The following is a 14986-nucleotide window of genomic DNA, read 5'->3' as shown; positions in this document are numbered from 1 at the left end:
CTGCAGTCGACAGACGCGGATTCGGCGCCCAGATCGTCTGACTGAGAACTCCGCCAAAATGTGGAATTAGGGGTTTTTAAGAGTCGCGTGGGGGCACTGTTTTTCCCACTTAAACCACCCAGCCAATCCCGCAGGTATCTTGCAGGCGCCTGCCAGTCACGGTTTAGTTAGGTCGCCTCTACTGCGCCTAAGGCGGGGATGTTAATGCAGTTGCACTAAGTCCGTATTTGGTAACAACATTGTTCAGCTAAAAGCTAAACGTAACTGCTCTGTCAAATAAGGCTTGCAACATTATTGTTATACGTCATTTAGCCCCGTCCCTCGGGCTCCCCGGACTAGGGACTGCTAGGTCAACAGTTTTTGGCGTTGTAACTCTCTTTCTAACCCTTGTGTGCCTACTGACGTTGCTGTTCTCAGGGCTGGTATCAAACTGGCTTTATACACTACTACGTGCCTGTTGGTTACAAAGTTCTATGGTGGCAGCCCACCACAGCGTCTAGACGACACATGAAGTTACATGCTAATTCCTTTGGACCACGTCTGGGGGCGTCTGCATTTTCGCAAGGTTCTCCTCTTATGGTTTACTTCATGTAACGATATCTCTCCTAGTTTCGTCTGCCCTCAGCATCGTCTCTGCTTCCGCGCCTTGTAGCGACTGTCCTCCTTTCTCACAGCTTCAAGATAACACTACAATAGCAAGGAATAATCAATATATTACAGGTCTTTTTGACCTCGACGAGAAGTCGGAACTGGGTTACTGGACGTACCTTAGTGATCGACACTGTACACTCGTTCGCATCCCCAGATACAAGCACTTCCTTACAGATTTTCTATGGAGCGCCTTTCATGACCCGCCTTCCACCTGGAATAACCAAGCGATGAGATTCTGGTGCTTATTTTGCTGGCATGATGCTCTGAACGAACTACAAACGGAATCTCCTTTAAAATTTCCGGAGGCGTGAATCACTCCTGGAATTCTGGTAAACAAAATAAAATTAAAAAATGAAATAAAGTAAAGAAATACAAAAAGAGAAATAACGCTATAAAACAGCCCCTACAAAACTACATTCATTTTCATCGCTCCTCTGTGTGCTGTCTCCCGCTACTTTCTTCCTGTCCCACCCGGTTTCAATAATAGGTTAGTTGCTTAGAGATGGAAATAGATAGGCGCCGTTGCCTGAATAGCTGAGATTCATTTTTTTCGTAGGAAACAAGTGTCGTTGGTAAGTACATCTTTTTTTTTAAAAAAAAGAAAAAAAGTGGTTAAAGTGACCGCTCGCTATAAGAGGGAAATCCGGGTTCAAATCCGGGTCCGTCTCACCAGCCTAGATATTCGTATATCACAAATAGGTAGTATATCCATATGTAACATAGCTGATGCCAACATATTTGCGGCCAGTGAATGTATTTCCAATTAACGTAGGTAATACTTTAATTGAAGACAGTAGACTACATTAAAAATTAATTTATACAAATGTTTTGAATTAGGCCCAGGCCTACAGGTTCAGACTAACATATTATGTAAAATGAATTATATTGCTTAACAAATGACAACTGATTAGTGTCATGATGACACGTTTTTCCAGCCTTGTCCAAAATATGAGATGTGTTTCAGGTTTTCCTTTATCTTTCAGTTGTTGCGGAATGTCTTGATGATTGGTTCAAATGGCTCTGAGCACTATGCGACTTAACTTCTAAGGTCATCAATCCCCTAGAACTTCGAACTACTTAAACCTAACTAGCCTCAGGACATCACACACATCCATGCCCGAGGCAGGATTCGAACCTGCGACCGTAGCGATCGCGCGGTTCGAGACTGAAGCGCCTAAAACCACTCGGCCACCGCGGCCGGCTCGTGTACTTCCATCAGTCGTTTTGTGAGAGCCGATTGTTTCTTTCTTGTATGTTCTTTCCTCTTACTGCCGCTCATGATCTATTTCTAACTTAAAGAGCACAAATAACTTTTTACTTTGAGGCAATCCCAGCAACTAAAACGCACAACTAATAAAATAAACAAAACTTTTCCATTTGCCTATAGCTTCAGTCGCAGCTGCAGCTACTTATTCATTTTCAATATGGTAGACTTCGTGCCACCACAATAAATTTTGGAGCATGACCTGCAGCCGAGTTTCCGGTCTGTATAAGCGTTACTCTGTGGTATAGCACAGCAACCAACAACACACACCATTGTCAACAAGTAAAGCTGGGCTGCAGCCAAAATCAAATGACTAACGTCCACCCGCTTCTATCGATTCAGGGCTAGGGAGTAGGTCCGCCAACTTAAACTGTACTGGCGACAAATGTTTCACCGACAGATCCCTAAACGAGGGTGTGTTCCGTGCTTCAGCTACGTAGTGGAGTTTAAATACTGTCGACATCATAGTGGCACTTAGTAACGACCACACAAGTCACGTTGGTTTGTGGAAGCCAACCGTTTCTGAAAAGAAGGCAGGTGGGCGGCGAGATCGGGTACACACCCGGTGTCGCTCACACGCAGAGATGTGTCGGCTCGGAAGGCGGCTGCCCTCACAGGGTGGTGGTGAAGGGCCGCGGAGACAGCGTGGGGCGGCGCAGCAAGAGGCCGTCGTGCAGCTGGCTGCCGTTGGAGGCGGCGGTGACGGCCACCGTGGGCCGCGCCGGGGGCGGCGCCTCCGCGGACCAGCAGGCAGCGCGGCAGCTCCACGACATTCGCTGCATCGCCACCTGCAACGCGACAGCTGCGCAGGTTCTGGAACACTGTACGAACCTTTAATATCGCTATTATTATGAGGGACGTTCCGAAAGTAAGTTTTGTCATTGTTTTTTGAAAGAGAAGATGGTTCACCAGGTGACGCAAATAAACGCCATATGAATTAGGGCTGTTGACAAAATAGCGATATGTCCACACATTGAATTTTTCAAAAAAATGTGTCGGGGACACCTTTCCCCCGATGTAATGATATATTGATACCAAAATGACAATATCGAGTGCCGATATTTATTATTTTATGTTATATATTTTCACAATATTCGGTAAGTACAGAGGGGTCCAAACAAATGTATCCACTGTTTCAAAGTCCTTAACTTGCAATCTAATTGACGAATTTGTCTCATTTTTGGTGAAAGTGTATCGTAATGTCCAACTTAAAGACATAATTGTAGGTGTTCGAAATGTTCACCATTAACATCCACACACGAACGATGCCGCTGAACTGCAGCACAAACTACTGACTGCAACGTGTTCAGTTGGATATTTGCACATGAATGTACTATGGGTTCTCGAAGTTCATCCAATGTGTGTGGCTTTTGTCGATAAACGCCGTCCTTTAGTGTTCCCCACAGGTAAAAGTCCAGAGGAGTAAGGTCTGGGGAACGTGGTGGAGTGTGCTCCCTGCCGCCGTTGGATAAGCAGCTGAGCAGCAAGTCGTATACTCCTAGCTCACTCGTTTGTTACATAGTTTAATTCTTAATTTCTTTGCGTGTTTTTGGTACTTGCATTGTTTAATTCATAAATTTCGGACGTATTATAGTATTTGAGAGTTGTAGCATCGCGTTTTAGTACCTGAATAGTGTAAATTCGCGTAGTCGTTTGTCTACTGTTTTTGTTTTGAACGGCCAGTGTCGGTTGGTCAGTCAGTGTGCTCCCTGCTGCCGTTGGATAAGCAGCTGAGCAGCAAGTCGTATACACCCAGCTCACTCATTTGTTACATAGTTTAATTCTTAATTTCTTTGCGTGTTTTTGGTACTTGCATTGTTTAATTCATAAATTTCGGGCGTATTATAGTATTTGAGAGTGTAGCATCGCGTTTTAGTACCTGAATAGTGAAATTTCGCTTAGTCTCCTTCCGCCGCCGAGCAGTGTCAGCAGTGCGCAAGTAGCAGCATTACTGCATTTACTAGGCAATCTTGTATTTTAATAACCGTTTAAATTTTGTCGATTTGTTTGCGCTCTCTGTAGATTAGTTCAGACGTTCTTTGTAAAACAGTTTTTAGCATGGATAGGGACTGCAACTGCTGTGTTCGAATGCAGGCTGAGTTGGCATCCCTTCGCTCCCAGCTTCAGGCAGTGTTGGCTTCGGTCACACAGCTTGAGGCTGTTGCCAATGGGCATCACTGTGGGGGTCCGTATGGGGGTTTGTCGGGGACGGCCAGCTCGTCCCACGCATCCCCTGATCGGACTACGACTGTGGTTGCCCGGGATACTGCCCGCATTGAGGCTGATCCCTCACCTGTGGTAGAGTGGGAGGTCGTTTCAAGGTGTGGCAGGGGGCGAAAGACATTCCGGAGGGCTGAACGGAAAGCCTCTCCAGTTTGTCTGACGAACCGGTTTCAGGCTCTGTCTCAGGCTGATACTGATCTTCGGCCTGACATGGCTGCTTGTCCTGTTCCAGAGGTTGCCCCTCAGTCTGCAAGATCCGGGCAGTTGCAGAGGGTGGGCTTACTGGTAGTTGGGAGCTCCAACGTCAGGCGCGTAATGGGGCCCCTTAGGGAAATGGCAGCAAGAGAGGGGAAGAAAACCAATGTGCACTCCGTGTGCATACCGGAGGGAGTCATTCCAGATGTGGAAAGGGTCCTTCTGGATGCCATGAAGGGTACAGGGTGCACCCATCTGCAGGTGGTCGCTCATGTCGGCACCAATGATGTGTGTCGCTATGGATCGGAGGAAATCCTCTCTGGCTTCCGGCGGCTATCTGATTTGGTGAAGACTGCCAGTCTCGCTAGCGGGATGAAAGCAGAGCTCACCATCTGCAGCATCGTCGACAGGACTGACTGCGGACCTTTGGTACAGAGCCGAGTGGAGGGTCTGAATCAGAGGCTGAGACGGTTCTGCGACCATGTGGGCTGCAGATTCCTCGACTTGCGCCATAGGGTGGTGGGGTTTCGGGTTCCGCTGGATAGGTCAGGAGTCCACTACACGCAACAAGCGGCTACACGGGTAGCAGGGGTTGTGTGGCGTGGGCTGGGCGGTTTTTTTGGTTAGATGGCCTTGGGCAAGTACAGAAAGGGCAACAGCCTCAACGGGTGCGGGGCAAAGTCAGGACATGCGGGGACCAAGCAGCAATCGGTATTGTAATTGTCAACTGTCGAAGCTGCGTTGGTAAAGTACCGGAACTTCAAGCGCTGATAGAAAGCACCGAAGCTGAAATCGTTATAGGTACAGAAAGCTGGCTTAAGCCAGAGATAAATTCTTCCGAAATTTTTACAAAGGTACAGACGGTGTTTAGAAAGGATAGATTGCACGCAACCGGTGGTGGAGTGTTCGTCGCTGTTAGTAGTAGTTTATCCTGTAGTGAAGTAGAAGTGGATAGTTCCTGTGAATTATTATGGGTGGAGGTTACACTAAACAACCGAACTAAGTTAATAATTGGCTCCTTTTACCGACCTCCCGACTCAGCAGCATTAGTGGCAGAACAACTGAGAGAAAATTTGGAATACATTTCACATAAATTTTCTCAGCATGTTATAGTCTTAGGTGGAGATTTCAATTTACCAGATATAGACTGGGACACTCAGATGTTTAGGACGGGTGGTAGGGACAGAGCATCGAGTGACATTATACTGAGTGCACTATCCGAAAATTACCTCGAGCAATTAAACAGAGAACCGACTCGTGGAGATAACATCTTGGACCTACTGATAACAAACAGACCCGAACTTTTCGACTCTGTATGTACAGAACAGGGAATCAGTGATCATAAGGCCGTTGCAGCATCCCTGAATATGGAAGTTAATAGGAATATAAAAAAAGGGAGGAAGGTTTATCTGTTTAGCAAGAGTAATAGAAGGCAGATTTCAGACTACCTAACAGATCAAAACGAAAATTTCTGTTCCGACACTGACAATGTTGAGTGTTTATGGAAAAAGTTCAAGGCAATCGTAAAATGCGTTTTAGACAGGTACGTGCCGAGTAAAACTGTGAGGGACGGGAAAAACCCACCATGGTACAACAACAAAGTTAGGAAACTACTGCGAAAGCAAAGAGAGCTCCACTCCAAGTTTAAACGCAGCCAAAACCTCTCAGACAAACAGAAGCTAAACGATGTCAAAGTTAGCGTAAGTAGGGCTATGCGTGAAGCGTTCATTGAATTCGAAAGTAAAATTCTATGTACCGACTTAACAGAAAATCCTAGGAAGTTCTGGTCTTACGTTAAATCAGTAAGTGGCTCGAAACAGCATATGCAGACACTACGGGATGATGATGGCATTGAAACAGAGGATGACACGCGTAAAGCTGAAATACTAAACACCTTTTTCCAAAGCTGTTTCACATAGGAAGACCGCACTGCAGTTCCTTCTCTAAATCCTCGCACAAACGAAAAAATGGCTGACATCGAAATAAGTGTCCAAGGAATAGAAAAGCAACTGGAATCACTCAATAGAGGAAAGTCCACTGGACCTGACGGGATACCAATTCGATTCTACACAGAGTACGCGAAAGAACTTGCCCCCCTTCTAACAGCCGTGTACCGCAAGTCTCTAGAGGAACGGAGGGTTCCAAATGATTGGAAAAGAGCACAGATAGTCCCAGTCTTCAAGAAGGGTCGTCGAGCAGATGCGCAAAACTATAGACCTATATCTCTTACGTCGATCTCTTGTAGAATTTTAGAACATGTTTGTTGCTCGCATATCATGTCATTTCTGGAAACCCAGAATCTACTATGTAGGAATCAACATGGATTCCGGAAACAGCGATCGTGTGAGACCCAACTCGCCTTATTTGTTCATGAGACCCAGAAAATATTAGATACAGGCTCCCAGGTAGATGCTATTTTTCTTGACTTCCGGAAGGCGTTCGATACAGTTCCGCACTGTCGCCTGATAAACAAAGTAAGAGCCTACGGAATATCAGACCAGCTGTGTGGCTGGATTGAAGAGTTTTTAGCAAACAGAACACAGCATGTTGTTATCAATGGAGAGACGTCTACAGACGTTAAAGTAACCTCTGGCGTGCCACAGGGGAGTGTTATGGGACCATTGCTTTTCACAATATATATAAATGACTTAGTAGATAGTGTCGGAAGTTCCATGCGGCTTTTCGCGGATGATGCTGTAGTATACAGAGAAGTTGCAGCATTAGAAACTTGTAGCGAAATGCAGGAAGATCTGCAGCGGATAGGCACTTGGTGCAGGGAGTGGCAACTGACCCTTAACATAGACAAGTGTAATGTATTGCGAATACATAGAAAGAAGGTTCCTTTATTGTATGATTATATGATAGCGGAACAAACACTGGTAGCAGTTACGTCTGTAAAATATCTGGGAGTATGCGTGCGGAACGATTTGAAGTGGAATGATCATATAAAATTAATTGTTGGTAAGGCGGGTACCAGGTTGAGATTCATTGGGAGAGTGCTTAGAAAATGTAGTCCATCAACAAAGGAGGTGGCTTACAAAACACTCGTTCGACCTATACTTGAGTATTGCTCGTCAGTGTGGGATCCGTGCCAGGTCGGGTTGACGGAAGAGATAGAGAAGATCCAAAGAAGAGCGGCGCGTTTCGTTACCGGGTTATCTGGTAACCGTGATAGCGTTACGGAGATGTTTAATAAACTCAAGTGGCAGACTCTGCAAGAGAGGCGCTCTGCATCGCGGTGTAACTTGCTCGCCAGGTTTCGAGAGGGTGCGTTTCTGGATGAGGTATCGAATATATTGCTTCCCCCTACTTATACCTCCCGAGGAGATCACGAATGTAAAATTAGAGAGATTAGAGCGCGCACGGAGGCTTTCAGACAGTCGTTCTTCCCGCGAACCATACGCGACTGGAACAGGAAAGGGAGGTAATGACAGTGGCACGTAAAGTGCCCTCTGCCACACACCGTTGGGTGGCTTGCGGAGTATCAATGTAGATGTAGATGTAGATACTCCACAGCACCTCTACGGCCTATCCATCTACCACCGGCACAGTTACCGTTGAGGTGTACCTTCAGGAGCTTCAGACATCCATTTTACCTGCCATCTGAGACTTGTATGGAAACGGAAGAGTTTACTTTCAACAAGATGGTGCACCAGCCCACTACCAAAATCGTGTTAGGGCTTATCTCGGCGAAAATCTACCAGAAAGATGTATAGGCCGTAGAGGTGCTGTGGAGTATCCACCACGTTCCCCAGACCTTACTCCTCTGGACTTTAACTGTAGGGAACACTAAAGGACATCGTTTATCGACAAAAGCCACGCACATTGGATGTACTTCGAGAATCCATTGTACATTCATGTGCAAATATCCAAGTGAACACGTTGCAGTCAGTAGTTCGTGCTGCAGTTCGGTGGCATCGTTTTGTGTGTGGATGTTAATGGTGACCATTTCGAACACCTACAATTATGTCTTTAAGTTTGACATTACGATACACTTTAAAAAAAATGAGACAAATTCGTCAATTAGATTGCAAGTTATGGACTTTTAAACAGTGGATACATTTTTAGGACTCCTCTGTATATGAAGTTGTTCTTTTCCAATTGTAGTAGAACATAATTTTACTTTCACTGTGTGAAGGAGTCTTACTACCTTTTCAGCTCTCATCATTTTCAATCTTTCTCCTTGACTGTATAAACCAAGTACATGAGGCATAAAAGACGAAGTCCGATTGCGTCAGGGAGGAGTTGAGTGAAAAACCGACATTTCTGATGTGAAGAAATAGCACACCAGTTGCGTTAAAAACAATTTTGAACGTAACTGGTGTGCTACTTCTTCACATCGGCAGTCTTCAAAATGACAAGACTGGTCTTAGCCGTGGGTGGATACGTGTGAGCGGAAATGCTGATGTGACTGGCACTTGGCGCTACCAACAGAAACTGTAGCGTTTAGCTTCATCACACAATTTTGACACTACAGCTGCAAGGTCGCTGGCGTTAGCAGAAACGAGAAAACAGGGAAGTCGACATAAAGAGTTCCAGAAAAATCCGGTATGTGACGAAACTCAAAGACGGACCATAGGATACCTTTTATTGTCGCACTTACGTGCAGTTACGATTGTTAACAAAGTGGTCATCGCCAAACGTGAACGTGAATCATTTTCCTTTCAGTTCTTTCTCTAAGAGGGATGAGCAGGCTGCTAACTTGTTGAAGTACAGATTACCTAATAATAAATCAATACTTAAATATACAGCTCTAAATCCTATATATTTACAACGTGCATCTAATATTTTATAGACCGCTACATCGATAATTTTTCCGTCAGTACAACGATATATCCATACTTTTTCAGTATATCTGCAGCCGATAATGACTTTTTTTAAATATCGACATATCCGGTTCTCCGTATTTTAAAAATTATCAACAGTCCAAACGTGAATCCACGCACTTGCTCGTTCAACGACGGAAGGGGTGGCAAGGAAGAAGGAATGACCCATGAACAGAGTGCCTAAGAATAGAGAGTAGCAACTGCCTCGTGCCCGAGGTTATTCGAGTACACATCACTTTGTGAGACGTGCGAGTACTGGCGACGTGCTTGCTGTCATCCGGCATAAATGGGCTTGTGTGTTCGTCATCCATGAATGCCTACGGATAGTGTATAGTGAAGAGGGCACGTCTAGCCAAACGAATGTCGCTGGTGCTGCATGCTCAGAGAAGGAAAGCAGAGTGTGGAGGATGCAGGTTAAGTTGGCGTCCCTCCACGTCCACAAACGGAAACAACATTGTTAGGGTACAGGACATGCTGACAGCAAGCACGTGCATAATGGTGTGAGACGTGGAGTCTTAACTCCGTATTGGCTGTGCTCCGGCCCATCACATGCTCCGTGCTTTGTTGGGTTACGGAAAACTGTCTGGGAGAAATCTTACCCCCCCCCCCCCCCATTAAAAGAGTGCAAGGATGAGAATCAGCCTAGATCACAGCTGCTTGTATCGCAGGATACCGAATTTTACCAGAATTGTTTCTTCAAACAGATCGCACGCTACTACACATGTCTGGATGTCGGTGAAGACTAGGTCGAAAATAATGCAAAGTGTGTTGTTGATGGTGCTATCGTGTACTTTTATTCAGCAATAAAATTTACGGGTGAAAAACATAGACGAAACTTACTTTCGGAACGACCCTCGTATTATAACAATGATTTCTGGCATCAAACCATCAATCTCAGTGCAACTGAATAATGACATTATTTGTTTTACCAAACGCGTTTCGTCACAATTTATGAAGCCTAGATCGGCGGCCTGTAATGTAATTAAAACAATAAATAGCCTTTAAACAAAATCACTACAGAATAAATCCAAGAATCAGACATCCATGGTTTCAAATGCCAAAGCTGCAGTGCCGTGCATGGTGGAAGGAAATGCACCAATAATGGTACAAGATAAAAGAACGTATCTTAGAAGAATGACGTAATTACTCCACATTTGCAGAAAATTTAAGACAATATAGTTATTGCCTCACAAATACAGAACATTAGGTAAAAGTGAACAAATACGTATCAACTGCAACTCACCAATAAACCGCCTACAGTAACACACACGCACACATTCGTGCGCGCGCGCGCGCCCTCGTGTGCTCGCTCGCACACTCACGTATGTAACTATTGTCCATAGACTTCTCAAAATACATTCTACACTTGTGAACACTACGTAACACTAAACACGTTAACATGGTGGAAGACTGTTTCTGCAGTATGCATCCTGCGCTGAAATTGGTTTGTAATGTTACAGGTAGAACACTAGCTTCTCCAGCAGTACAATTATAGCACATAGGCTGATCAGCCAGGACATTATGACCACCTACGTAATAGCCGGTATGTTCACCTTTCGACGGATAACTACGGCGACGCATCGTGTCATGGAGGCAAGGAGGCCTTGGTATGCCACTGGAGGGAGTTGGCACCACATCTGTACACACAAGTCTCCTAATTCCCATAAATTCCTGGGAATGGAGTGATGACCTTTGACGCCACGTTCGTTCACATCCCAGATGTGTTCGATCGGGTTCAGATCTGTCGAGTTGGGGGGGGGGGGGGGCTGTACATCAATAGGAATTCGTCACTGTATTCCTCAAACCACTCCACCACACCCCTGGCCTTGTGAGATGGTGCATTATCTTGTTGAAAACTGCCACTGCCGTCGGGAAATGTGATCATGAATTGAAGTACGTGGTATGCAACGAGTGTACAATACCCCTTGGCCGTCATGGATGACCCATGGATGCCCATGAGAATGTTCCCCAGAGCATAATGGAGCTGCATCCAGCTTGTCTCCGTCCCGCAGTACGAGTGTCAAGGTGCTGTCCCCATATAAGAAGACGGATTTGCGCCCTCCCATCGACATGATAAAGAGGGTATCGGGATTCATCAGAGCATGCAATGCTCTGCCACTGCGCCAACGTACAGTGCCGATGGTCACGTGCCCATTTCAGTCGTAGTTTCCGACGTCGTGATGTTAACATTGGCACACGCGTGGGTAGTCGTCTGCGGAGGTCCATCGTTAGGAGTGTTCGGTGCACTGTGTATTAAGACGCTCTTGTACTCTGCCCAGAATCGAAGTCTGATGTTAGTTCCGCCACAGTTCGCCGCCTGTCCTGTTTTACCAGTCTGCACAGCCTACGACGTCCGACATCTGTAATGAGGGACGAACGCTCAACCCCACGACGTCTGGATGTGGTTTCACCACGTGTTGAAGGCACTACAGGACTCCTCGAACACACAAGTTGTGCAGTTTCCGAAATGCTCTTTACGAGCATCTGGACCGTCACAAATGGCTTCAAATGGCTCTGAGCACTACGCGACTTAACTTCTGAGGTCATCAGTCGCCTAGAACTTAGAACTAATTAAACCTAACTAACCTAAGGACATCACACACATCCATGCCCGAGGCAGGATTCGCACCTGCGACCGTAGCGGGACAGTCACAATCTGCTCTCGATCAAACTCGGATAGATCTAGCGTATTCTCCATTGTACACACGGGCAGCAGGCTAACTGATACTATATGCACCGTGAGTGTGTCTGACTAGCAATCATTCTTCCCTAGGTGACGCCTGTACATGTTTATAACGAGACTAGGTCTGTGATCACAATGTTCTGCCTGATCAGTGTATACAGTAATATCAACATACATAGAAAATAACAAAACACATAATGATCAAACGCTGGTTGTTTCAGAACTATTTGTAATTCACGTGTGCAATAACAAACACTAATAGAGTTGAAAGGTGCTGCATTCGAATGCAAACTTACGAGTATTGCTGCTCACTGATGACGCCGTAATGAACCGCGGGGAAACATTTGTGGCTATGGAAACAGTATTAGTTTCTTCATGTCTGGATGAAGCTGTTGATACCGCAACTGTTGTTCAGTTAATGAAACACCACTCCAGTTAGTTTTTAGAACATTATTAAGTTCACATACATAATGTGGAGAGAATACAGATATTTTTTGTTTTTATAATAGCAGACGAGACACAATGCTTATGCAAGTATAATATACAACTTAGATCATGCTGTGGAGTAGTAACGTCAAATTATAAAAATACTACATGTCACGTGAATTTAAAAACTTTTAGCGCCCAATGAGACAATGGGCATGTCGTAATAATAAACACATTCAGTTCAAAAAACAAAATAGTGACAAAGTGCACAGTATTGAAAATAATCTTGTAATTCTCCATACAATGATAAAAGTCTACTTTGTGGACATTTATGAAGAAATAGAAAGAGGCCAAGGAAAATACACTTAATAAGCTGTAGCTAGTTGTTAGCAAAGATTGACGATGCGTCCATGCTACGCCAGAGCCTTCAGCAACACCCAATTGTGCTTATTTTATTCGTTAGATGTCGTCCATTGTAATAATTTTACACTTTTATTAATTCAAAATAATTACTTTTAGTTTTTATTTTTAAAAATATTACGACACTCTCATTTCCTAAGGACGTCACTGGGGGCAGCATTTTAAATCTATTGGACTTTGCTGCATTAACGTATGCTTTTTAGGATTTTACGTGAAAAATACTACGATTTTGAAGATTATCAGAAAACTCTTTTCAAACTAAACCATTTAACAGTTGTAAAGTATCGGACTGTAAACATTTTATAATTACAACATGCTTATTTTTCTCATGTCAGTGGGAGTAAAACTTCCTTATATCCACCTGAATTCTATTATATTTATCATTTGACGTTGTTTCTCTGGAGCATAACGTTAAGCTATTTATTATTTCTGCACTTATCCCGTACAAATGTAAGCATTCTGTCTCGTCTCCCATAGTAATAAAAAATGACTATATGCCCATTATCTTATGTATTAATATCTGGCAGTTTCAGATACAACTGATAATAGCCTGCTGTAAAGGTCTAAACTTAATAATGTTGTAAAGGAAAGTAAGTGGAGGGGCGTCTCATTAAATAAACATTGCTTTTATTCAGTTACATAAAGACAGCCCTAACCTAAAATCCTAAATATATTGCTCGTAATCGTCCATACTGGTACACCTTACAGGATAGCAATAAAACTTTGTCATGACGTATATTAAATAATTTGAAGCACTTGGGGCCAAAAATTAATTCAGAAACTTCACTAAATAATCAGCGTCCACATTTGCATATCATTTTCAAGTGTGATGCGAGGAGAACGAAGAGATTATGAACAGTAAATGATGATACCTTGTTAGTGAAGTATTGTTCCACGATTCTTGGGCAAATGTTTCAGCGGAGGGAAGACAAGTCTCCCTAGAAATTACACAATGGATTTTTGAAAGAATTTTCACAGCCTGACGGATAGTGATAAATGAACAAGTGAGATACCGATTTCAACATCATGAGGTCCACATTCGCAAAAGAAATACTCAATTGATTGAAGGTAATGAAGGTAATTAACGAAACTTAATTTGTGATTCGAAGGAAAATTCAGAGTGAGTTTTTGTCTGAATTTTGAAAGGAAAATTATACATTGGGTTCAGTCGGTTTAGGTCCGAATTTTCTCAGCTAGACAAAGATTGGTCAATGGACAACTGAGTATCAAAGGGACTAGTGTAAGGACCAGCTTTGCACAATAACATTTTTAATAATAATAACACTTGTAGGTTAACAGAGTAATTAAGAGAAGAATAATTAGTGATTCGAAGGAAAACTGAAGTATTTCACCAACACTATGTACATGAAGTGTAAAAAAATTAAAAATCGTAGCATAAATTTCAATTTTTTTTGCTTTCTCTTGATCTGATGTTCTTACTAATAATAGGACAGACATCGATAAGTAGGGTCCACAGACGGAAAAGAAATCGCAACATCAATAAATTATTAAAGTTGAGTAATGGATTTTCGGGAACAAATTTCTCTAGGTAAAATATGTAAGTGATTAAGGTTAATCTAAGTGCGAGATAATTCATTGGAAATGTGAAATACTGGTATATTCATAAACAGTATAACCGCCATAATGTTGAATGTATGCATGTAAACGTTCATCCATTGTGTTGTACAGGTGTCGGATGTCAGTTTGTGAGATGGAGGTCTATGCCTGCTGCACTTCGTCAGTCAATACAGGGACGGTTAAACCGTTTGTGGATGACGCTGGAGTTCTCCGATGATGACCCATACAAGCTCGATTGGGGGCAGATCTGTTGGTCGAGCAGGTCCGGACAACATCTCAACACTCTACAGAGCAGATTGGGTTACAGAAACGGTATGTGGGCGAACGTTATCCTGACGGAAAACACCCCCAGGAATGCTGTTCATAAACGGCAGCAGAACAGCTCGAATCACGAAGCTGACGCACAAATTTGGTGTCAGGATGAGTGTGACACCCGTGAGAGTGCTCTTGCTGTTATACGAAATGGCATCCAGACCATAACTTCAGACGTAGGTCCAATGTGGCTAGCACGCAGAGGGTTTCTTTGCAGGCCCTCAACTGGTCTCCTTCCAACCAACACGGCCACCAATGGTGCCGAGGCAGAACCAGCTTTCATCAGAAAACACAACAGACCTCCACCCCCCCCCCCCCCTCTAATGAGCTGTCTCTTGACAGTACCAAAGTCGCAACTAATGGTGGTTTGGGTTCAGTGAAAGGCACGCGTCTGGGTGACTGGCTCGA

General features: G+C 44.0%; 1 protein-coding gene across 1 annotated transcript in view; it reads right to left on the bottom strand.

Annotated features, from left to right (window-relative positions):
* Window positions 1–1541: 1541 nt before the first annotated feature.
* Window positions 1542–14986, bottom strand: part of LOC126481584 (beta-3 adrenergic receptor-like) — a 146276-nt gene continuing 132831 nt past the window's right edge. Inside the window, exon 4 of the mRNA XM_050105443.1 lies at window positions 1542–2703. Coding sequence (XP_049961400.1) covers window positions 2527–2703 — 177 coding nt within the window. The 3' untranslated portion in view covers window positions 1542–2526. The remainder of the gene's footprint in view (window positions 2704–14986) is intronic.

The sequence above is a fragment of the Schistocerca serialis genome, chromosome 5, assembly GCF_023864345.2.
Source record: "Schistocerca serialis cubense isolate TAMUIC-IGC-003099 chromosome 5, iqSchSeri2.2, whole genome shotgun sequence".
Taxonomy (NCBI): domain Eukaryota; kingdom Metazoa; phylum Arthropoda; class Insecta; order Orthoptera; family Acrididae; genus Schistocerca; species Schistocerca serialis.
This window is presented reverse-complemented; position numbering and strand designations above follow the sequence as displayed.